The sequence below is a fragment of the Sus scrofa genome, chromosome 1, assembly GCF_054392235.1.
Source record: "Sus scrofa isolate SSC_HxYL_T2T_F1_AM1 chromosome 1, Sscrofa_HxYL_maternal_Yorkshire_Landrace_v2.0, whole genome shotgun sequence".
Classification (NCBI taxonomy): Eukaryota; Metazoa; Chordata; class Mammalia; order Artiodactyla; family Suidae; genus Sus; species Sus scrofa.
Genome location: NC_139383.1, coordinates 103,775,442 through 103,801,773, shown reverse-complemented (window position 1 = coordinate 103,801,773; position 26,332 = coordinate 103,775,442). Strand labels below are relative to the sequence as shown.

The window sequence follows — 26,332 nt, the reverse complement described above, 5'->3', positions numbered from 1 at the left end:
AACTTCAACTTCTTCCCAAATACCAGATGGTAAACATACTCACTCATTCCCCAATTCATTCAATCATTGGGAAAATGTTCTCAGTGGTCCACTGAAGGCCAGGGCCTCTGCTAAAGCCAGTGTGAGAAGATCCTTCACCAGGAATTAGAAGGTCACTTTGAGCTCAACTAAAAGCTTGTGGGCAGCTTTAGAAAGCTGCCATTTATATGTGGCATCAGATGGGATGGGTGACTTCTTTGAATGAGTAGTAATAAAACAAGGTACAATCCAGTAATCTTTCAAATAGAGAAGTGGTTACCAAGCCAATAAAACTCCCAAAGATGAGATTTTCTCCATATTTCTGATGGGTACTGAAATTTTTAAGAAAAACTGGAGACATCTGAAAGGTGATGGCGTTCTTCATAAGGCATCTGGGTAGACCTGAGGCCTACAGATTCCAAAAACTCTTTTTTTATTTTAAATTAAAAATACTTCTACATATCAATATGAAAGTATACTAGCCAATGAGGAAAAATATGCACGTGTCAAAAACTGAAATGGGAGGGCTTTGATCCAAGTAGGTTGAGGGACATCTTGGGCAGAGTAAATAAAGATATGAGTAGTCAGTGCCCCAAACAGTGAGCTATGGAGAGCTATGCCTTATTCTTTAAAACCCCCATTTACATTCCTTATAGCTCTGAAGTCCAATGTCTATAGGAATGGAATGAAAAAAGGATAAAATGCTGGAGTCAGAAGGCAGCCTAGGCATCATTCAAACACAACTCTCCATTTGGTATATTAGGAAACTGACTGGTCACTTTGCTGTACAGCAGAAATTGACAGAACACTTAAATCAACCATAATGGAAAAAATAAAAATCATAAAATAAAAAAAAAGAAATGGAGACACACTGACTGACAGCTGGAGTGGAAGCTGGGTCTGGGACAGCTGGGGGTGCAGACAGACAGCTAAGGCTTGTTTGATTCCACTTGTGCCCAGCTGTCATCTGAGGCCATAAAGACACTGAGACACACACCTAGGCACTGAGCTCATGACATACATACAGTGAGACTCAGATTACCTGGGTCGTTTATTTTTGGAAAGGCTTTTTCAAGATGCCTGCAGGGTCTAGCATAACAGACTGGAAGAAGTTTTATTTGAACAAGAGCAGTCTTCAGTAATAATTTTCCATGTATCATCTTTTGGCAAACATAGAAACTATTTCCCAAATGGTATACTTGTGAATTACTCAGTTTCTGGGGATTCCAGTTCCATTTTTCCAATAAGCTTCTTCTGGTTTCTGAATCTAAAGTGAGCTTAATAAGATGCTGGGCCCAGATTTGTGAATGGGGACCATAGCCTCTTGGGCCCAGTATTGCCATTGAAAGGACCAACTGGGCCAACTTTCCTCACTTGGTACAGAGGGTGTTTGCTTGGACAAGGTGGCAGGGAAAGAAGAGATGCAGGGATGCAACAGCTTGGAGAAATGCCAAGCATTTATTGAGAAAGTGCTAGGTCCCTGCATAGGTACCTACGCATTCTGCTACCAGGTGAGGTGAGGATTGCTCCCTGAATCACATGCATGAGAAAACCAAGATTCAGAGAGGTTATCTAACCTGAACAAGGTCAGAAAGCTAGCAAGTGTTGAAGCTGAGATTTAGCCTCAGGTCTTGTACCTGTACCTGCACCTGCTGAAACCCCTCTGCCATACTGCCTTTCCTTCAACTCATACGTACTCAGAGATTGGGTGCTAACCAGGCACATGGGGGTAAGGGCCTTCCACTGCTAGGAAAGCCTTTCTTTCTTTCTTTCTTTTTTTTTTTTTTTTTTTGTCTTTTTGCTATTTCTTGGGCCGCTTCCGCGGCATATGGAGGTTCCCAGGCTAGGGGTCCAATCAGAGCTGTAGCCACCGGCCTACGCCAGAGCCACAGCAACGCGGGATCCGAGCCGTGTCTGCAACCTACACCACAGCTCACGGCAACGCTGGATTGTTAACCCACTGAGCAAGCGCAGGGACCGAACCTGCAACCTCATGGTTCCTAGTCGGATTCGTTAACCACTGTGCCACGACGGGAACTCCCAGCCTTTCTAAATAAACCAGAAATCTGCCTCTCTCATCCAACCCCCATTGGTTCTAGTTTTCCTTTGCAGAACATTCAGTTTACTAGAAAATCTAAATCTTTTGTATAGGTAAAACAGAAATATACAGAAATGCCACCAGTGCACAATACCAGCTACCTGGTGTCTCATGTCTATGTATGAGACAGCAAAGAACAAAAAGAGAGTGGGGTTTTAGAGTGTGGGTGAATCCTTTTTATCACCTTACCACTAAACACCTGAGGATTCTGAGCAAATCATTTAATCTGCCTCAGTCTCTACTTTTTCTGCTGTAAAGTGGAATTAAATATCTTTACTTATTTCACATGTTGCTGGTGCTCATCAATGTATAATGCAGTACATAAAACTGTCATATAAATATAAGCTGATTTTATTGCTTCATATCCTACATATTGGTTTAGAGTATGACCCTATCGATCCCCAAAGTGCAAGGAATTAAATGCTTTTTACAAAGGTTTCTCGGTTCCTTTGGTAGTTGGTCCTGTACCTAGTGAGATGTATGAATATGTCTGTAGACATTCTGATTAGCTAATCTAGACTGATACACACTTAAGGGAAGTGGAATCACTCAGATTGGCGCAAGGGCTCTGTTTCTTAAAATGGTGGATTATTTATGGCATATATATATATGTAGATATATATCTATATATATCTACATATATATATATTTAAAAGGATGTTATAGAGGAAGATGGGAGGAGAGTATTTGCTGCAAGCAGAGAGTTTAATTGCACGACTGTGCTACGTTAGTGCATCAGAAACTGGCCCAGTCTCAAGAGGGTCAGACACAGGATCACACCCCATGGAAGCTGATTTTGATGAATGCATCTTAGAACACACCACTCATGGCGGAGGCTGTGTCTCCAAGCCAGAGCTATCCTTTGAGTTCACATGTGTACCAGTGACTTGCCCCCCAAACAAGGAGATCCCTGAATACTTTCCAAGTCATGCTGGTGAGGAGGCCAGGTTTCTGGTGCAGAGTATACATGGCATGATTTGATGCCCTCACCTCCATTTAATGCTTCATATGTTATCGAGTGATTGCCCAGGATTGTTTCTGTCCCCGGGGATTTGCAGGAGACAAGTTCTGTCTCTTATCTGAAAGCCAGGGACATTATCTGAACAGCTGCCACCTGCAGAAAGGCTGGTGTCAAACCAAATACACTAGATGAAGCACCTCTTTTAGGGGAAACAAACATGTGAACATACTAATGTATGTGTACACACACACATGCACGTGTGAGTGTGCACACACACACACACACACACACACACGCTCCCGCAATGAACAATCTGCAAAGCATGGACCCTGCCACATTCACTGATATCCTTTGGATCTGTCCTCTGTCCCCACCTGATCTCGCGGCTGCCTTCCCATCTACAACAGGACCTGCCCCAATGCTGGTCTTGTGGGCTGGGAGCCCTGGCAGCAGCTGGGAGAGGGGAGGCCTGGGGAGCAGATGAGCCACTCACTCGGAGGCACTGGAAGCTGCCTTTGAGTTTGGGAAAATCCTTTCCTCCCTAGGCAAAGAGACCTTTGTCAATGGGCTCTAAAGAGGAAAAGGCAGACTAAATAAAATAAAATAAAATAAAATAAAATAAGACACATAGGTTGTTTGTCATAAAGCAGAAGGAAGAGAATAGTTTCCCATTCTCCTCCAGGCTCTGGCCTCAGATGACAGCTCTACACAAGTGCAATCAAATCAGCCTTTAGCTCTTGTCTGCAGCCCCAGCAGCCATGGATACAACTTCCACTCCAGCTGTCAGTCAGGCCGAAGCGCTCAGTAAATGCCCATGATTAGCACCTTCTTCAATTGGGAGTGTAAATGGAGAATCACAGCTCACTCCTCAAAGTAGCCGGAGCCATACACCCATTAATTTCTATGGAGCCAAACGTAAACAGAAAACGAATGTTCCTGCAGAATTTCCCAATTTGATTTCCCCTGCTAGAATGTGGGAAGGAGGGGGGATGTCTTCCTCGCTTATAATGTCTTCCCGTATTCAAAATGATCTATTTGAATCCAACCAAAGGATTCTCAAAGGACGACAATGAAAGCCCTGCACCCCGATTTGTTAGTATTTAAGGCTTAATGAACTCTTGGTGCATTCTCTCCTCCCAGAGCTTCTGTTTGTTATTTCTGTTTAAGGTGCTCTGTCCAATGCTGCAACATGCCAAGAAGCTTTGTTCATAATCAGAAATATGTATTTATTTATCAGTTGGGTAATCTACAGAGAGGTTTTTCCAGAGATCGCCGCATTCACTAAGAACTACCACACCCAGCTGTGCTCTTTGTATTTCAATCCCAGGTATTCTCCAGTGAGAAGGGCACTGGGTCCAGCCTGCCCAGCCTTCTCCCACCTCCATCACACAGATAATCTCTCTCAGCAGTGGATAAGTTTGGCCCAAGAAGAGGATGCTCAGAGCTCTAAGCCTTTGGGTGCAAAAGATTCTCTACAAACACACATTTGGAGTAAACAAAACCCATCAGGCCCCTCTAAGAGTCCTACGCCTGATTGCACGAAATGCATCATGATGGAATCTGCAATTGGCAAAGTAATTGGCGTTATTACAGCTGATGGGGAATTTCTGATGCTGCCCGAGCTCCCCTTTGAAATAATACTCAGCCATTTAATTTGTCCAGCTCTCGTTTAGCTGATTGCTCTTTTCTGCTGGAGTTTATCAAGAATGAAATGCGCTGTCTCTCCAGACGCCTGCAGGCTGAGATATCACAGACTGTTCTTTTTTCAACACTCTCCCCACTTCTCCTATGACCCCATGCCTTAGTCACCTTTCACAAGATGCCAATAACGTAATAAGTTGGAGGCTGGTGAATTAAACTGATTTAATTTTCAAAGCTGTGTATTTCTACTCCCAACTCCAGAGGCACTTAAATACTTCTGCTACACCATAAAATAATGGTAAAAGATATGCAAACTTCCAAGGACTTGATTGTCCTAAAAAAAGGCTCACAAACTCATTAGCTCCCAAAATAGGACGAGTAATAGAAGACATCTTTATTATAACTGCAAGGCCAGAGGTATTAAAGAAATATCAGAATTTGGATACATGCATTTTTTTGGGGGGGTGGTATTTTCACTCTTGATATTCACTCATCCCAAGAATGGGTTCTACAAATACTGAGCATCTACTTTTTGCTCAAAACACACAGATTCGTTTTTCTTTACCCAATGCTCATCTCATCCTCCCACTGTCCACTCTGGCATTTCTGCTCCTAATCAGATGAAGGGTGAGAAAGCCAAATTTAGCCTGCTGTGTTATCTCACAGTACTGACAAGGCTGGTGTCTGGGCACAGACCTCTTCTCATCGGTAAGGACATACTACTTGCCCTGTCAGTATGTCGGCAATGTACTGCTTACAGGTGACAAGAGTCCTACAGCCAGGACTGCCCCCTTCTGCAGGTGCCATCTCCATCTGACAGCCCACAAAATCCAGAACCCATATGTACCTTGAATCAGTCCTTATCTCATATTTAATATAGAAACAAATGAATAGGCGTATGACAGTCATCATATAAAGTCTCCCTGAAAAGCACCCATCCAAATGCCCTCTGGTACAATTCCTCCCTGATTCTTCTGGGCAATAAATCACAGTGCCTACAATTTTGCAGGGTTGGAGCCAGTGTGGATGTCCAGAATTAGGCTAAGGATCACCAGGCCCAAGGAGGTTGCTCCAGATGAGGCACTGCTCTAGTGGTTGAAAAAAACTCTTGCATCATTTGTTCAGGATCACTGTGAAAACAAAGTTTTTCACATAAGGTTTTTTCTGTCTCAAGAATCATTGGCTTGGGACACCTGTTGGAAACATGGTTGTGCCAGAGGCTCTGAGACACATTTTCCCTAAAAGTGGAGGTGGGGGGGCAATGCAGAAAGACGATCATGTGCAGAGCTGGAGTTGGGGGAGGGTATGGTCCTTTTTAGGCCCTATTAGAAAGCTGTGGTGTGGGCTGTCTGCAGACTTAATGCAGCCTCCAAGCAAACAGATCACTGGAAGATGCCACTTGAGGCCTGCAAGATGTTCCACTGCAAGAGGCCCCTCTCCTCTGGTGGCCTTCTGATACCTCTCAATCAACCCATTTTGTCTGCTAGAAGATGGTCAGAAAGGGGTTGGGTAGATAGGTAGGTGGACGAGGTTGAAATGTGAGCAGGGTTGGAAAGAACTTGAAAAGCACACTCGCTTATTTATTGGAGAGGTGGGCCTTCCTAGGGAGGCAGGTTTGGAATGATCTTGCCAATGGAACTGTGAAGAAAAACACCACCTTTCAAGTCTGAAAGGTGGACTGTGAATTTGTATTTTCTGCATGTGAGTCATTCTTAGCCCTAAAAATGCAGAGAGCAAAGTTATGCATGACATTAAAATGTAGACAGGAAAATCTGCACTAATAAACACAGATATTTGAGATATATCACAAAACATCAATGACCCCAGGCCTCAAGTGAGCAGAATTACAGGATGATTTTAAAGAAGCTCAAACTGAAGCCACTTTACCAAAAGGATCAAAGAGAAAAACAAGAATAGGAAACTAGAAATATGAAGGCAGTGGAGGAAGTCATGGTGTAATTAAAGGTTTTGCATCTCAAGGGATCATAGAAATCATCTAATTCTATACCCTTGTTGCCAAGTGTTGGGGTTTTTCTTTCAGATGAGAAAATTGTCCTTGAAAGACAAGAAAATGGCATTCAAAATTAATCATCACTGGCTGGCCCCACTTTATTTATACTTCTAGTCTGAAAAGTTGAGTTTAAACCAGATTTTGAGCTTAATCATATCTGAATATGCTGGCAGGGATAACTTACATTGATCCCCTTGATAAAACGGAAAAATCTTTTTTCAGATCAGGAAGTCCCTCTTCTCCCAACACCCACCTGCCAACTAGCCATTTTCCTGCATGTGAAGTTCTGCACATTAAGTCTGTTTTAAGTTGGACCCGTGTACACATGGCCCTCAGGTGGTCAGAACATCTTGAGAGAAACGAAATAGTCACCGGAGTCTAAAGAGATTTAGTGTCCCCGGAGAACTTATTAAGACTTCAGAATATTCCACTGAAATGCCAGACACTCTGGAAACACTTGTAGAACTTTTCTCTTCAGGACTAAATGCCAATAAGGTTTTTTTTGGTTTTGTTTTGTTTTCTTTTTTTAAAATCTACTATAAGTGCTGCGGAGGCAGGCAGTGCAAAAAAGATATACCTGTCATACAAAGTGGCTGATCTCATGTAAGAAAAGTTAATGTCAGTTTGTGTAATGCATGTGAGCAAGGGTTTTCATTTAAAATGCTGTATTATGAATCTGTTAAAACATATAAAACAACCTCACTGAAGGGGTGGGGGAAAGGTGCTGGCCTAAGCAACTTTGGAAATGAGCAGAGTCTGTAAGACTGAAGGGAAAATAAACTGTATGTAAACAGTGAAAAAAATATAAAATGCTCTATTAATGTCACAGATGTCCATGTTTAGTAAGAAAAATAATTAAGTGGGTTGCCTTAGGAATCATGTTTTGTCTAAATACCCACATGTAGCCTGAAAAACATCATTACAGGTGGAGCCATTTAAAATATATACAATACAAATGTAGTCACATGAGCTCATTGAAGAAGGCAAAGAAAAACAAGAGTCCAGATCCTAGCCTTTTGCTAAAACCAGGAAACAGCATAATTAGAACAGAGTTTCTCAAACAATTTTTCAGAAATTACTGCACGTTGTTTTTCCAACCCATACTTACGTACTGTCACTTGGTAAAATACTATAAAGATAAATTAGTAGGAAAATAATCACATGCTTGGATATCATGGAAACATCAGGTTGCTATAAAAGTTTCTAAACACTATTTTGGGATGCATGTCATTGTGGACCAGTAACACACATCTGATAGGCCAACACTGCTCTGCAGCCCAGGCTCTGAATCGTACTGAGTTAGACAGCAGAGGTGGATGGCAAACCTGAAGAAAGGCCTTGAGGAAAAGGTGTGGGTTTACTAAGCAGGACCCTGAACAGGGAGGACTCATGGGATCAACCTCTCTGGAAGTTGGGGGACGTGGTGTGCAGGCCAAGCACACATGTTCTCTCCCATGGCAGTGTTGTAAAGCCAGGCCTTTTGGGATATCTCTCAGAGTCCAGAACAAGCAAACCAACACCATGACTAGTTGGTTTAAAATATTGCCTAAATATTTTACAATAGGGAACAAGCAACGCAACACCACCACTAGTTAGTTTAAAATATTGCCTAAATATTTTACAATAGGGAACAAGCAACCCAACACCACCACTAGTTAGTTTAAAATATTGCCTAAATCTCAACCCAACCCAACACCATGACTAGTTAGTTTAAAATATTGCCTAAATATTTTGCAATAGGGAACAAGCAACCCAATACCATCACTAGTTAGTTTAAAATATTGCCTAAACCTCAACTCTTGAGCAGAAATAGCAGGGGGTGAGCATAGGTATAGGCCTTACAGGATCCCTGCTTAGCCATGCGTCTTCTGGCTACATTCCTGCTTCCTCACCAATGAAAGAGGAAGAATAAGCAGTCTGATAAAAGGCTGTTGTGAGCTAAGACACCAGCGGCAAGAGAAGCATATGGTAGGACCCTGACACAAGGTAGATGCCACTGGAATGAGGGGCCTTTTACTCTCTCTCCTCTGTGTGGTGGACTTTATCTAGAAAAACAGGGAGTATGATTTAGATCCTGGTGAGCTTCTGAAAACACTGAGCCTCTGGACTCCACCTAGACTAATTCCATGGGCCCCTGTGGTTTTCACAAGCTCCCTTGATAACTCCCATCTGCAGTCAAGGTTGAGAACTGCTACTTGAGGTGCTGTCTTACACTTTCAGTTCCGATGTGGTAGGTGGAGTAAGGAAGCCCTGGTAGAAGGACCCCTTATACACTGTTTTGCTTTGGATGGTTCTTCCCAAAATGTTGAACTAGATGTTAGGAGACGCATTCAGAACAAGCCAACTTGTTTTCTCACTGCTGTGTCTCTTAGAAGGGAGACAACACTGGCTACCTCTGCCTCAACTTGATTTCCTCCTCCGTAGAGGGGATGACAGCCTCCACGACTCTCCATTTGGGAACCGGAAAAGGAGGGCAGTGAGAACAACAGAAATTCTTTGCTGAGGTGGAAGGATTCAAGATGCTTTGCAGTAATTCCTTCTCTTACTCTCTTATTCTCTTACTCACATACCAACTGCTTTTTCCTGGAATTGGCAGAGAGCAAGAAAACTCACTATCAGAGTTCCTGCTGTGGTAATGAACCTGACTACTATCCATGAGGATGCAGGTTTGATCCCTGGCCTCACTCAGTCATTTATTTACATGAAAATAATATTATCATTGATTTCATAAAGGTTTATAAAGATAAATGATGAATGAATGTAAAGTTCAAAGAACACTTTCTAGCATACATTTACTTCTGTTAAGTCTCTGGTGTAGGTACACTCAACCAAAGGCCATGTGGACATGTAGTCATACCAACTCCTGTTAAGTCCAGCAGGAGTTAGGTGCTCTGGAAAATCCCTAGCTTCCATGTCCATCTTCCCAACTGTTGATGTTGAGCTTGTAGTGTGCGCTAGAAGCAGAGTCAGACAATGGGGATTCCATCAACCCAGGAAGAACAAGCAACCCAGAAACTCAGGAGTTTTACTCTAAAAAGAAAGGAGGTGTCAGAAGCTTCTGACTCTATAACTGGCTCTGCTACTTTTTAGGGTAGGAGCAGCCCCTCGAAGCACAGAACATTGTTGAGCCATAGGTTACTGTCAGGGCCCCTTCTCTGAGTCACCCTGCCTTTTCTAGTGGGGCATGTTCCCAGCTAAGATTTCTTTATACTTAGAAACTGAATGGGCCTTCCTAAAAAGTAGCTTCTCACAAAATATTTGGGGTTCTTGAATTTAATATTTCTGGGTTAGGACTCATGAAACCCAGAATATTGTGTAGATGGTTATAACTGCTGCTGGTCTATGAGAAGTACTGATTGTGGGGCCTGAGAAAAATGGAGTAAGTGGTGTATGGGGATGACAAAGTCCCCCTCCTTTGAACATGAGGCAATAATCACACTTAATCCAGGAGTGAACACTGTACCTTTGCAACCTGCACTTCCTTTGGGTTTATAGTGCCCGATTTCTCAAACCAGCCAAGGAGCTACCAGGTCCACTGATTCAGCCCCCATACTTGATCTGGCATTTGTCCCCTCAGGAACACCGCCCCTTCTGACCCCAGCCCAGCTTCATTCCCTACTACCTCTCACATAGACCAATGGTGCGGGCTTAGTACTGGAGCCCCTCGGCATTCCATCAAACCCACGAACAACGGCATGACCTTCTTGCATCACAGCTATGACTCTACCCCATCCTCAAACCTGCAATGGCTCCATGGTCCTCAGGTAAATGTCAGAATCTAAACTCTGGATCCTGATTCGAACAAATCAACTGTAAAATGCCATGGTAAGACAATCAGAGAAATGTGAACATGGACTGGGCATTAGAAAATATTATGGAATTAGCATTATTTTTATAGGTGTGATAATGACATTCTTTTTTATATTTTTATTTTTTGTCTTTTTGCCATTTCTTGGGCCGTTCGCACAGCATATGGAGATTCCCAGGCTTCGGGTTGAATCAGAGCTGTAGCTGCTGGCCTACACCAGAGCCACAGCAACACGGGATCCGAGCAGCGTCTGCAACCTACACCACAGCTCACAGCAACGCCAGATCCTTAACCCACTAAGCAAGGCCAGGGATCGAACCCGCAACCTCATGGTTCCTAGTCGGATTCGTTAACCACTGAGCCATGACAGGAACTCCGATAACGGCATTTTAAAAAAACACACTCTCCCCCAAATTAAAATTAAAATAAATGTCTCTCTCTATATATGTGTACATGTGTATGTATATGCGTACATATGTATATACATGTGTATGTATATATATGTATATATATGTGTGTATGTATATATACATGTATATATAATGTGTGTATGTATATATATGTATATTTGTGTGCTAATGGTTGTTAACTCTAAAAAAAAATTGACTGAAAGGAAGAAATTTGTAAAATACAAAAAAACATAAAAAACTCTTGTTATTCCACTACAGAAATATTTATAATGACTTATATATATATATATATATACATATATATATATATATATATATATGATGAAGTAAGTATACAGATGAAGTAAGGATGGCAAATGGTAATGATTATTGAAGCTGGCCCAGTAGTGTGCTGGGAACCGATCACATCAACTCTGGAAAGCTGACATTGTAAATAGGTTGTGAAACTATTGATAGCCTAAAATGGTTCACCATGGGGTTATTTACACCACAGAGATTAGTAAATGTTCCAAATCAGGGATTTTGTAACAACATATCATTGAAGTTGGAGATAATAGAAGTTGGATAATATATAGAGGTTTCTTATACTATTATGCCTATTTCCGTATAAGTTTGAAAACTTCAGTAACAATTAATTCTTTTAAAAAGTTCAACTAGTTTTCTGGAATTTGGAGACCTTCTGCAATTTGGTTGCAACCTAATCTGCAGCTATTATCTTCACCATACTCCCTCTGAACCAGAGCAATTAAATCACTCCAAGTCTCCAAAATGCACCTAAGCATCTCCACCCTTCTCTCGGTCTTTATCCGGGCTTCTCCTGCCCTGGAGTAAATTCACTGCCTCACTTCCTTGGCCCATGGACAATGACACCTCTGCCTAGAAGATTTCCCTGCTTGCTCCATGCAGATATCATTCTCCTTCCTCTGAAATCATAAATAATTTAACCCGTACTTCTCTAACAAAACAAAAAGTTGAATTTGCTCTGTGGAAGGTGTCATACTAAGTTGCCTTCACAGTCTTGTCCTATTTGATCTCACAACGATCTGTGGGATATGCTGCACAGCTTTTTTGCTTGATAAGGAAAATGAAAATTAAAGACATTAGGTAACTTCCCCAGATTCACAAAGCTCACAGGCAGGGCAGAACATTCCAGAGCAGTCAAATGCAGTCTGTGCAGCAAACAGGGAGCCCCACATAAAGGCCTCCATAGGCACCTCTGAATGCAATGGCAGTTCAGTGACAGAAAGCCTTGTTTTTTCTGCACTGAAATACGTTTTCCTGTGTGTTCTGAGTGACTCTTCTTACCCTTTACTGCAATGTCCCCTTGGTCATAAGAGCAATGGGCATTTTAGAAATCCCTTTAAAATGGGTAACCCTTTATGGAACAGCCAATATGAGGCACATTTGAAGCAAAACTGCATTTTTCCTAAAAGAAGGATCCTCACTCCTCTGAGACAGTGGGGCATTTATGGAGCAGGTGAGGAGCAAGTTCTTCAGTGGGTGCTCTCTTCTGTGGGGGTTGGGTCTTCTCAAGGTTGCTTTCCCAGTGCTGTGGCTGGATAGGTGAAACTCACCTCTGAGTTTGGGCCCCAGGCTATGCTTAAACGTCCATGGGCACACACACATAGGGACACGTCACTGCAAAGTTTAAGCAACCCTCCCATGCTTGTAGGAACTGAGAAACAAAGAAGGACGAAATGCCAAGAAACCGTGGATGCTATTTGTATCCTAGATGAGGGCACAGGATCTAGCAATTGCCTTGGATTGCTCCTGGAGAGCTCAGCCTGCAAAAGGAATGGAATGTCTAGCAAGAGGGGCGTGGTGAATAAATGATGGTCCCAGCAAGTGGACAAAAATAGCCAACTGCTGGAAGATTTTCCAGCGACATGAAAAGCATGCAAATAAAAAAAAGAAGGTAAGAAAAAGCATATAAAATATGATGTCATTTAAAAAAAAAATCCTGCTGATGTATATGTATATCTATGTCTAGGTACAACTACTTTCGAATTGTATCCTAAAATGTCATTATAAATATTTCTAGAGTGAAATAACACGAGATTTTTTTCTTATGTTTTTCTGTATTTTCCAAATTTCTTCCTTTCAATCAGTTTTTTTTTTGTTGTTGTTGTTTTTTAGAGTTAGCAACTATCAGCACACATAATTACATTTTTTTCTTGGGATAGGAACTTTTTTTTGGTCTTTTTTGTATTTTTAGGGCCGCACTCACAGCCTATGGAGGTTCCCAGGCTAGGGGCTGAATAGGAGCTACAGCTGCCGGTCTACACCACAGCCACAGCAAGGAGGGATCCAAGCCACATCTGCTCATGGCAATGCCAGATCTTTAATCCACTGAGGATTAAAGGGGCCAGGGATGGAACCTGTGTCCCATGATACTAGTTGGGTTAATTAACCACTGAGCCATAATGGGAACCCTGATAAGAACTTTTAAGATCTACTCTTTTAGATACCTTCAAATACGATACAGTATTTATTATTAGCTGTGGTCACCACATTGTGCATTACATCCCCAGGACTTATATGTTATAACTAGAAGTTTGTACCTTTTGACCACCTTCACACATTCCAAAATATCTAAAGGGAACACTTACAGCTCTTAAGCTAAGGAAAAAAAGAGTAAAAATTAAAATAAAGAAGAAAGCCTATGATGGTGGGGCTTCTACTAAAGGGAGTGAGATGCCTGCTTTAACCCTTGGGGATGGGTCTGGGAAATGGGAGTGAGGGTCCTCATTTCCAGTCACTGAAGACGTGGAAACGGAGACCCCAGGGTGTACATTCCTTCAAAAGAGGAACAAGGTGTTGGAAAATGAGAGATGTGTTTGGGGTGGTAGGGAGACCAATGGAAGAGAAGGGTCTGGGTGGCTTAGGTGTGAATTTTAGGAGCTCTTCCATCTGTGCCTTATTTATTTATTTATTTATTTATTTTACAGCACACGTGTGGCATATGGATGTTTCCAGGCTAGTGGTCAAATCGGATCTGCAGCTGCCAGCCTACACCACAGCCACAGCAACACTAGATCAAGCCGTGTCTGCAACCTACACCACAGCTCCTGGCAATGCCAGATCCTTAACCCACTAAGGGAGGCCAGCAATTGAACACACATCCTTATGAATACAAGTCAGGTTCATTACCACTGAGCAGCGACAGGAACTCCTATCTGTGCCTTTTAAGCCTGCTGAGAAGAGTATCCTCTATCAGACAGTTCTCCCCACCATGCAGAGGCTGGGCTCCCAGCCTGGGAGGAACTCCCAGCTCTATCCTACAGGCCATAGAATCTCAGCATCAGTCATCAGGCTCTACTTTCAAAGTAATGAGTTTACTTCCAGGAATGAACACAGTGTGTTTACACACCAGTAATCACAGGGCAAAAGGCAGCCACTTCCTTACCCTCCTCTTCTCTATCTGGACCCTGAAAGGAGAAGAGAGACGGAAAAGGGAGAGGCCAGCCTCTTGCGCTCACCCCTCTCCACACTTGCAAGGCTAAGCAGCATCAAATATTAGGGACGACATCATGACTATTTTCCCCAAGATGCTGCAGCAGCACAGGCTTCAAGGAGAAAACAAAACAAAACAACAAAACTTTTACATTCAAGTAGTGAATGTGGACCATGTGAAAGCTAACAGGCCCAGTTACAATGACCCCAGGTAGAGGTCCTCAGAGAGCTCCCTCCTGGACATCAGGGACAACTCCTGGAAGGAAGCATACCCATGAGTCATCTCAGACATCAGGATGCGTGGGGCTCATTTTCACCTGAAACCCAAAGAGAGAAGGGAAAACAACAACGGGAGCCAGCAATTCAGTGCGGTGGGGCTGGGAGGAGGCATCCTCCACTGTGGGCAGTGTTCTGTTTCTCTTCGGAAAAGCACCTGTAAGGGTGGACCTGAGACACATCCAAGCTCTTCTGGTTCAGAAACAACTCTGGAGAACTGACTTTGATCTCAGCACCACCCTCCGGCCACAAGATTCCCAGGGCTTCCTGCCTCGGAACACGCATCCTGAGGAGTGAAAAATATGCATTCATATTCCAACCTCAGGGGATGACACACCAATGGAATAACGTGGAAAGATCAGACCAGGGCAGTGAGCTATTGGCACTAGCCACTGCATAGTTATTGCAGAGGGAGGGGCAGGGAAGCTGCCTTTTTAAGACCATGGCCTCAAATGCTATGGATGGATCCCAAATATATGCAACTTAATAGATCATTTAACTCTAATATCTAGAAATGCATCACATCAAACATGGAGAGCACACGACCAACTCAGAAACAATGCCAAAACCACACACACACACACACACCCCTCTTCATAAATGCACTGTGCATTCTTTTCAAGCCACAAAACAACATCACACAAAGCCTTTTTCCCCCTTTATTTTTATAAATTTCCAGATAAAAAGAAATCCTTAACTGAGATGCCAGTGCACGTGGGTGGAGGTGTGGAGATAGGTGGCATATAGGTGCATGTTGATTGTGCTTTGTTTTTGTGTTGCATTCCATGAGCTCACCTGGAAGTTTGTGTGACAATGTGAAGAAATACTTTAATGAATTGTCAGTTTTCAATATTGTCAAAAGGTTTACTGGCTAGCAATTTCTAAAACCTCACTGCACCCTAACAGAAGGATCAACAAGCTGTGATTGAAACACCCCAACCACACACCAATTTATCTCTGACTCTCACAAAGAGCCCTTTATTTTGTTCATTCTCTCCCTTGAGCATCTCATGCCCCACTCCCTGTTCTGGTCCCTTGCTCTCTGTGTGGTCTGGGGCCTCTTCTCCCCAGGACTTGGGGTCTCCTGTTCCCTTAGCAATAAAGGGGACTCACAAGATGCACCCACATGGGAGAAAGGTAGTGAGGGTACAGTGAGCTCTTAGATGCAAAAGATGTTTAATGAAAATATTCCCAAATAGATGGGATTCTTGTTATTAGACATTAGTTGCTCTGACCCTGCAAGTCCCTGCAGAGGTGTAGCAGGGGGGCCTCGGGGGCAGCACTGACTGGGGAGTGACAGAAGTTTTCCTATTGAGAGGGGGACAGAGGAGGGGTGGGGCATCACAGCTCTTGCTCTTGTATTTACCTGTCTGTGTGCACATGCTGTCTACACTGGGGTCCATGGGAACATAGGCACTTTGTGTGTCTGGTGTGCATCTGTGTGTGTGTGAGTGCGCTCCTGGTTACACATTTGTGTGTAGACAGTCGGTCCCCTTCCAGACACAGGGAAGGTGATTGTCATTGCTGCCAGGGAGGTCTCCAGAGAGCTCTTGCCTATGCCTCTTGTGCTTTGCTCATGGCCACCTCTAAACAGAACTGTGGCCAGAGATAATAATGGTCCACTTCCTATTCAAGATCAGCAAAATTCAACCATCTGCTTCTATAGGAGTCTGAGATTAACCTGGCCACCAGACCATGGCGGCAAAGCATTTGTTCACAAAGATTCCACAATTGTGAGTCTCCTGTCCCAGGGGCTAGAAATGCAGGAGAACCCCACCCTCTACCTTTTTGGTTTAACCCTTTCCTGAGCTGAGCCACCCACTACCACCACACATTCCAAGCAGCTTGGTCTACATTTTTTTCCCCATTATAAAATCTTAAGAAAGCAGAAAGTGGTGGTTTTGTTTGTGATGAGATGCAAGGAGCCAAAGGGAGAGGGCAAGCTACCAATTCACTGTCAAGGTTGGTTCCTTAATTCAGAGAAGCTGGAAATCCAAGGTGGGGGTTTGGTCTGGTGCCAACTTTGTTTGCTTATAGCCAAACATGGAATGTTCTGTCTCAAAATTCATGCAGGGATCCATGGAACTTACCTGTGGCTGAAATCCTTTAAGGTCGCTGGCTGCAAGGTCACTGGCTGTGAGGAGCTGGAAAAGAAAAAAAGGAGTTTTTCTTAGTGATACTTCTCCCCTTCTGGACACAGTGTCACTAGGACAACTGGTCAGCTATGAACTCACCAGGGCCCCAGTCTGGAGCTAAAGCAACAGAGTCACAAAGGTTAAGGCAGGGCTTCCTGGCTAAGGGCTGGACTCAAGGGCCTTCACCTTGTGTCTACTCTCCTTCTCTCACTTTCTCATCCTCTCTGCTGCCCTCTCCTACCTTCTAGGTGCCACTAATTCTTCAAAGAGTCTTAAGTTAGGGATCATCAACTACGGATGGACTCCAGAAGATCCACAGACTCAAAGAAATTTTAAGTGCAAATCATGTGTGAGTCCAAATACTTCCTTAGGGAGAGGGTCCCTGATTTTCCTCCTAGCACTCTGTGAAACCACAAGCAAGAGACAGTTACAGGCCCATCTCCTCGGAGTGGGGGGAAGACCGTTGCTTCTTCTTTTTTAAAAATCCAACCAGTGAAAATGATCCTTTCCCCAGCTACACGTGACTCAGTTTCCCTTTATTATATGTTGCCCTTGATTTCATATACCATTGAGGTCTTCATGGCTTACGCCTCTAGCTATCGTGCTCAATGTTAGAAGATAAGAGGTTATATTTTCCGTATCTCTGTGTTTAATTAATATTAAAGGGTAAAGACAAGGTTTGAATATTTTTGCATGCTCTCCCAAAAGCACTCAATGGAATCATAAGATGAATTAACAAAATAATCACATTCTTTATTGTTGTTCAAAAATGCTGGGAAAGCGGGAAAAAGAAAAAGGGCAGATGCTTATTTTGATTCAAGGAGTGTGACTGCTAGCTTTGTTAGGCCTGGAGAGCGTTTGTGAAAAATAGGAAAGATTTCATGTTTGCTGTAACAATATTTTGTTTGGTTCAAGAAAGAGAGGAAATCACGCTGGGCTGCAGCGCCTTAGCCTCAGAAAAGCCCAACTGGGCTCTTTAGCTTCTCTCAATGCCTTTGCCAAAAGTGATGCTCAAAGTGGTATAAACTCTGGGACAGGGCAGGAAGGAGGTAGAGAATGTGAAAGATGCGCCTCTCTTCTCACGCCCAGGCCTGCAGGCAGGATTAACCACAGGGAAGGTACCTGGGGAAGGTGGCCCCATTCTGAGAGAGAGCCTGTTCAGCCCCTTTGAGTGAAGACACAGTCAAGCAATAAGCCATCAGAGCTCCTGACTGGACACTGAGGGCCAAACATAATTATAAGGCATCACTGCCTTCAAGGGCCATAAAATTTGGTCCAACGATAAGACACCCATGTGTCAGTATAAGCAGAGTGAAGCAGAATTTAAGTGTCAAACCGTGAACTTAAAGCAAGAAAGGTCAGGGTGTGGTGACTGAAATAAGATGTAGTTTAAACTGAGCCTTGAAAACAGAAAGGCCGTCAGGCAGGGAGGTGCTTCAGGTAGGCAGAAGAAAATGGAAAAAGGGCTTACCAGCCCCAGCCAGCCATTTTTGCATCTGTCACCACCAGCCATGGCGGCACTAAGGAGGAAGGGAGGGTATCATGAGACACTGAGGATGGCCTGGCTGCCCAGCAGAGTGGCTGTTGCTTTACAGAATTTTTATTTCTTAATTTCCTTAACTCAATCATGATAGAAAGTGTCTCCACTTTATGGATGGGAAAACTGAGACGTATGGAAGTTAAATAACCTTTTTTAGGTCACCCAGATAGCACATGCATTTGGGATTTAAATCCATAACGATATCATTCCAAAGCTCTTTCTCTTTCTGCTATAACCTGATGCCTCTGGATTGGAGGCACCTTGGAGAAAACGTGTTGAGAAGACACAACATAGGAAAAAGGATGAATGCCAGACTATCAGTCAAATGAACCACAGGCAGTGACGTAAAACATGTGTCCCTGTGAATGACCCTTAACTAACCCTTCCTTTCAGACATTATTTTATCTCATCGCCAACAACCCTCCACTCTTCAGGACTTATCAATACAGCACAGCCCTCTGACTTGAGTATGAGCTGGGACAGAGCTGGGGAGGAGGGACAGACAGGCTGGGGTGTGGAATGGACATGGGAGTGGCCTCTGCAAGAACAGCTCCACCATCATGTGCTGGCAAGTAGGAATCTGGCCTCAAGCTCTCCAGGCCCCACGAGTCCTGTCCTGCTGGCAGGGCCTCTTCTTTGAACAAGGTTCACCAGACAGACAACAGAAATGACACCAGAACATCTAATTCGTCCTAGTTCTCATATACTGCAACAGAAAATAAACCACAAGGGTCCTCAGAGCATCTTATCCTATGCACTATTCATGCAGGTCAGTGGTTTCAGGATTGAGAAATGACCCTCTCCACTCATTTGATTGCAAAGAGAGATAAATGGTGTTTTTGGTTATTATTCCTTATGGCTCCAGCTCAACAAAATCAGTATCTAGCCCATCCTCCCTGTTTCCCTTCTTTCCCTTTTCTTAAGAAGGAAAAAGATGAATGCAATTTGTCTCAATTATTTAAAGTTCCATTTTGTGCTGTTGCATATATTTTTTTATTTTCCTTTTTTTGCCTAACAAGACTGCGCCCAACAGACCTTGTTTTATATCTTATGTAACGTCTTTGTTTCTTAAAGTATTAAGAAGAGTGTGGACATACAATGAGCCAAAAAATGCCAGTTGTTCAGATGACTTGGAAGAAAAGCGGAGAATATTGTCAACCAAGATATGAGGGCTAGAATGACGAAGTTGCTGAGACATGTGAGAGACGGCTTATGACATCCTTCAAATCAACAAGAGGAAACAACACTCAGCATCTATAGCATTTCCTGCATGAAGTAAGTCTTCAAATATCTGAATGAATTAATCCACTCCAGTTATGGGAACATGCTCTTCCTTATCTGCTATGGGTTTTACGAGAGAATTCTGGCTTAAGTTTCAGGGCAGAGTCAATGTTAAACTGAGGGAAGAACAGTATGAAAGTTAAAGAGGCTGAACCCACTACCCCACTACCGGCAGGGTGGGGGTGGGGGCTTCTACCCTTCCCACAGATGAAACAGAACGTTCAGTGGGGTTACCCCAGTTCATGTGGGTTAGCTTACCGGATGGTGGGTGGGGGCGGGGATGGTGGGGGAAGCCGGAAGGTGCTTATCAGCTTTTAACACTTCTGAAAACCTTACCTTGGGGACTCTGGCCTGTTTCTCACACAATCCAATGCACATTCAAGGTGTTCTCTGACCTGGGAAACAAGCACAGGCAAACCCTGTGACCTCTTCTCCCACTGGTCCTGATTCTCCTCAGCATCCAGCCACCAGCCCCTGCCTCCTAGCTCTAACAGATACCTGAGCTCTTGGGCAAAACACATCTGCTGCTCCTTGAACACTCCCCTTTCTCAAGCCAATGGTTGTATAGACGAACTGACCCTTGGAATAATGAAGGGTGGTGCTCAGATGTGGATTAGAAAAACCCACCAGGAAGTCTTCCCATATTTCAAAATCATAGACCACCTAGATCTGGACCCCCCAAAAGACTTCTAGTTTACAAGGTGGCAGGACGTGAAGGGATAGTCAAAGGTCCCAGGGGGAAGGGGAAATGACTGTGTCTGCAGGGGGCTCAGGAGCCACCTCTGCTGGGGAGCCAGAGGAAGAAGAGGTGGTGTAGACAGATGATCCCCACTGTGCCCATCTAACTCTCCCTCCTTTCAACCCAAGCTCTGCTTCTCCTTCTTTCATGTAGATAGATTGATTTGGGAAACAGATGTTCTACCACTAAAACGAATCTGAAAACTTCAGACTAAGTCCTTGTTTTACAGAAGAGATAAGGGACTTCTTCATGATCACACTGCTAGTTAACAAACAACAGGCCTGGGTTAACTAGCAGTGTGGGGGCGGGGATGGTGGGGGAAGGCCCTCTGCAGAAATGTCCACTAGTCACTGTCTCAGTCTGGTTCAACCTTCACACCTGGGGGTGGGTGGGGGTCAGGTACCGCTGGCTGCTGGCCTGCATCCTGAAGGGAGGAAAGATGGGCTCAGAACTCAGGGGAGGTTCAGGCATGGCCTAGAAGAGATGAACTTTGTCCTTTACCACAAAGCACTGTCCCCTAAAGCACTGATTCAGAGCTTCTATAAACTGTTGCCCCAACCAGACCCCATCCCCATTCTGCCCCACAGGAAAAGAGTTCACTGCTCAGAGCATCCTAGCTGTCAGGAAAGGATCCCAGCTAGGGAGGCAAAGAGGGAGGAAAATGAAATCTGCTGTGGCTGTGGGGACTTCAATCAGGCTGAAGTTAATGAAAAGGATCCTGCCTTTTCCCAGGATGGCTAAACGTCTGCACGGCTACCAGCAAGAGGGCCGGGCGGGTGTAGGGGAGAAGGGTAGACAGAATTACATTTAAAAGGCAAAGGAAGGAGAAAATTCTTTCATCTCCCTGGTGGAGCAGGGCCGCAGTCCTGGGGCCCTATCTCAGGCCATTCTCATTCCTGACACGTCTTGCTGCTCGCTGGAACAGTCCACATCCAGAATATTAGGAGGGTGACCCTGCTTTCCACTTTTGAGGAGCTGCAGTTTCCCTCTTGGTGCAAATTCAGTTTTTTTCTTGGCCTCTCCAAGCCCAAAGGACAGGCTGGGGAGCGGTAGGACTGGAGGAAGATGAAAGATGCTGTGGGGCCCTTGGGTGAGAGACATGCCTTCAGCTTCACAAGCAGAGGCGTTCAGCCCACACTCCTCTTCCACCAGCCTCCTTGAATGGGATCCTCCCTGTGCTTTCCACCAGAAGTCACCCCTGCACAGAACTGGCTGGGGACTGCCATGGGCTCCTGACTGGCCCTCAAACAGTTTTGTTTTAACCTACTGAATTCTACAGCTCCCAGCCCTTGCCTCAAAGGAGTGAGGAGGCTGCTCCATGATCCCCCATGTCCTTCAGCCCCAGGAACATCATCCCCTTCTGCTGCTGCTTATCAAAAGGACATGCCACATCTGGGTATGGTGGGATGTAGTACTTGCCACCAGTTCCTCAGGCTGACCCAGAACATCTGTGTCTGGGAAGGGAGTTGCTGACACAACGTGGTGGGAGTGTGGGTCATGCTGGAGTCTGGCCAAAAGGGTCTTAGCTTTGCCGACATGCATCTGGACACACTGAAGCCTGGTTGTGCTAGGGATCCTATGTTGTTTGCCCTCCTCAAATATTCCATCCCTTGTGGGCCAGAGATGTAGATGACAACATATGAGATGGTTGGATGCACAGGTAGGCAGGTACATAGATAAAGGAACAGAGCAAGGATGGCTTTGGGGAGAACAGATGACGCTATTTTAAAGACATCATCTTTTCATTAAATATGCTTTTTACCTCGCTGACCCTCTTTTCAATCTGTTCTCCTTTCCCTTTCCTATTTTGTAGGAAATGGATTCCTTCCTTCCTTCCTTCCTTCCTTCCTTTCTTTCTTTTGGCCACCCTGCAGCATATGGAGTTCCCAGGCCAGGGATCGGCTCCTCAACCCACTGTGCCAGGTCAGGGATCGAACCTGGGTCTGAGCACTTCAGAGACACTGTTGATCCCTTTGTGTCACAGCAGGAACTCCAGACATGGACCTTTTTCTCCCTTTTTATTTTGTTTAGTGTCACTTGCTTCTTACTTTGGCTATAAGATGGAACATGAATGACATCCTACCCCAAGCCAGCAACCCACAAAACAGCTGGGGACAGCCTGTGTGGAACTCAGTGTCCCAGAAAGCAGAGACTAACACTCAGTTGTACCTGTGATTGAGGTTGTGAGAAACCAGCTAGAAACAGAGGCCCAGAAAGAGTGACTTACCCAGTGAAAATGCGGGAACAACAAAGTCTGCCGTATCTAAGCAACTGAAAGAACGTTCTAGATGCCCTAACACTTGGGGCCTGGGTGATTCAAAAGTGGGGGGCAGGGAGTGGCAAGGTAATCGGGGTAAAGGTAGAGAGAAGGAAAAAAAACTAAGGAAGGTTTCTACCAAGGAATGGGCTCTGGAACCACCAACCATGAGTGAGCCTGTGACAAAATTCCAGGAAGGCAGAAGGAAATGTGGAAATTGAATGAACGGAGGGAAAATGGAACCAACAGGTTCCTACTCCTCACAGGGATGAGAAATGGACACTGTTGTACAAAAGTTAGACCCAGAGGGAGAAAACCCGTGTTCCAGCCTGTGTCTGCCTCCGCTCACCATGAGGCCTAGTTGAAGAGTCACTTCTTCTACTCAGGGCTTATTTTACCCCCTATAAAGTGAATCCCATGTTCCCTCAGGCACCACAGTTCGAGTACCCCATGTGTCTGTCTCACTTCAGGGATAAAACAGATTCTATCTAGTCTCTCTCTCTTTTTTCCAGGAACTTTCCGGCACAAAACACTTCTAAGAGGTTATCTATACTCTCTGGAAGAATTCCTAATCAGAAGGACAGACGGGAGGGTGAGAAGATAGTTTTGTCCTGCGTCTCCATTCCCAGTGTGCAAACAGGAATTTAGACAGATGGTCACTCAGGCTGCTGCATGGGGTCAGCATCCCATTGAGGCCCCACCCAACCCTACAATTCAGAAAGCATTAGTTCTAAATGCCAAATCATGTAGGGAGGGCAATGCAGAGGCCAGGCAGTCAGTTTCCTCCCCAGCCTAAGAAGTAAGTGACATGCTTGAGGTGGCCATCCTAGCTGGGCTGCGTCCTTTTGCTAAATCCCCTCAGCCTCCTGGAATTTAAAGGTTAAACCTGAAACCACTGATACCTCCAAGTCTTAGCTTCAGGCTCTATTCCAAAGAGCAGCCAGGATGACTAATAATAACTGAATATATCTCCCAGCAAGCCTGATCTTGATTGCTTACATTTTTCTTTTATTATTTTTTAAATGATGGGGTTCTAATATTTACAGGTGAGATCTATGAAAAATTCCCCTAGATATACAGCCAAAAGGGCGTTTACATTTTTCCCCCTAAGATTCCATGTATGACCTTGCACATAATATCCAGGTTCTTACAGTAGTGTGTATATTTGGTTATTGTTCAGGTCACAGCCATTTCAACTTCTGGGTGAGAATGTATTCAATCCTTCTAATAGATTAGAGCCATAAGTACAGAGACCCATAATGAAAGAAAAGGCCTCTGAATGCCCTAATCTAGAACTTAGTGAGACAAGAAGTTTTGTTTTATGTTGGTTGAACCTGGTGAACCTAGAAACGTTCATCCTGACCGTTTTGAATTCCCCAGAATTCCTTTTAAATTCCTTGTTCTGTAGACCAAGGCAACTGGATTTCATGGATGTAGGGCCTCTTGCATGGCATTGCGTGGGAGGTTTACAAAGTTAAACTGGTGTAAACTGATGACATGAATGTTCATATCCTCATGTATTATGCATTTTGATAAACAGTAGCTGAAGAAGGTTGAGTTGTTTCCGAGGCTATACTATTTGTAGATGGTAGAGACACATGGGAGCCTGTTTTGGCTGATGCATGTTCTTTTTCACTACCTGCAATTTTTGGAATGTGTGTTTTTAGAGGTTCTGTCAGGTCCTCTACGTTGCCTCTGACATTTTAGAATGAACCACACATAGGAAACCGCTAGAACAGTGGTTTCAAACTGCCCCTAAGGAGCCCTGGGTTCCAATAAAGGCTCTTAGGGATGGCAATGCAGGTAAGAGAAGTTGAGATGTAGAGTTCCAGGCCCTTATCCCACTTTAGCCAGACCAGAATAACTTTTATTGGTGTTTTATATTGCACTTCCATTAATGATCTATTTGATTTAAAAACTTAATAAAAAATAAAAATTGAAAACGCCTATCTTAAAAGAGAAGACATCTACAGAGGGGAGTGAGCCTTTCCCAGTGCTAACAGAACATACCTGGGGGAAGAGAATGAACCAGCTCATCTCTTAAAAGATGCTAAGAGAGTCATCTCTTACTAGAAGCAGAATGGATACACAGCCAGACCTCATTTTAAGAATACAACCTTTAATACTTGCCATGAATTATTCACTGGAATCATGCTTTCTCTTCCTTTCTTTCTACATTCTGCCAGCAGGGGTGTCTAGTCTTTTCATCTGAAGTTTACCAAACTATACACTTAAGAAAGCATAATTAACTTATCAGGAAAGTAAGGAGCTAAAGACATGTTACTTCTCAGGCACACGATATAGGCTGTAGGTTCCTTCCTTCAAACAAAAGGTGGAATTCACATTGCATTGCAAGCATCTGTGGGCTGTTCCCAAAGCCCATAAAAAGCCAGTAAAGGAGGTTCCTCTCCCTGAACACACACCAAGCAAAGTTGGATGCTGGGGCGGGTACATCATCATCTCCACCTACTAGTCACGTGTTGAATTTCTGCTTAGAACTGACCAAATGATCTGCTCACTTGGCTCCAAGACTAGAATTTAAGCTTTCTAACACATCCCCTTGGTGAATCCAAGGAAATCAATTTATACCCCTAAGTTCACTCAGCAGCAGAGAATGGAAAAGTCAGAAGGGTGATTGCTTCAGAGAGCATCTGAGCACTGGAGTCAAAATCTCTGTTCCTCAGCTTACTGTAGCCAATTTGGCTAAGAATCTGGGTCCCTAGGGCCAAATAGAGAGCAATTAATCACAATTACAGGTAAATATCTAAACGGGATAAAGTCAAGCTGTACCCAATGAGAGCTAAGCCTTGCAGCTGCAGGTAGCCACAGCTTTTGTCAGCCTCAGGTAAAGTGGAAGGATCTCCTCCTTTGAAAGCCTACCCTGAAATCTTGGCAATCATAATAGAAAAAACAAAACAGTAGGTTTTTCAGAACCTACTTTTGTCTATACAGGTAAATGTTTTAACTCTATTATCCCTCATAATCTTCACACTATCAATGCAGGACAGTATTATTTTGACTAGTTCACGGTTCAGCACACCAAGGCTCAAACTGGATAACTAATTTGCCCAGGGTTATGGGGTAAAAAGTGGCAGAACTGGAATTTGGATATAGCTCTGAATAACGACAAGTGCAGTTCTCTGTCTACAGTATCCATGAACCCCTTCAGGAATCAGTGCTTTCTCCCTCTCTGCTCTGTTAAGGAGTCAGTCCTGGCCCAGGGATATTGCTACCACTATCAGCCAGGCCCCAGATGACCCGCCATGCAGGTAGGAACCAGGCTTCCCTCTTCCCATCAACCCCATGCAGCCTCACGGTGAAGGCATCTCAGGTACACCCTATCATCTTGATCCCCCCCGCCCCCGCCATGTTTCTCTGAGCTCAGCTTGACATTTTTTTCAAAGGAGCTTAATTCTGGAACCCTTGGCTGACCCAGGACTCATTCAAGATTGCACTAAACACTGGGCACAGCTGCAAACATTGATAATCATCATATGAACCTCTCTCTGTAACCAAGTTTACCCCTCTGCCCCCCTCCCTCTTTTCCTTCCTCCCTTCCTCCTTTCCTTTTTTCCTTCCAGCTAATAAGGGTGTGCCAAGTTCAAGGCACCAACACAGATGCCGAGACTCCCCATAAACTACTAAACGCTTTCCAAGGATCAGCTCATTTCATTAAATCCTCTTGAGAACCTCCTAGGGCAGTA

General features: G+C 44.1%; 1 protein-coding gene across 6 annotated transcripts in view; it reads right to left on the bottom strand.

Moving 5' to 3' along the window:
* Positions 1-26,332, bottom strand: part of SETBP1 (SET binding protein 1) — a 370,608-nt gene that overhangs the window by 163,258 nt on the left and 181,018 nt on the right. For all 6 annotated transcript variants that reach the window (XR_014808088.1, XM_021092436.2, XM_021092441.2 and 3 more), the window contains one exon: positions 16,767-16,820. Coding sequence is in view for 5 of the 6 variants with exons in the window: in XM_021092436.2 (XP_020948095.1) it covers positions 16,767-16,820 (54 nt within the window). In the remaining variant the exon portion in view is untranslated. The remainder of the gene's footprint in view (positions 1-16,766; positions 16,821-26,332) is intronic.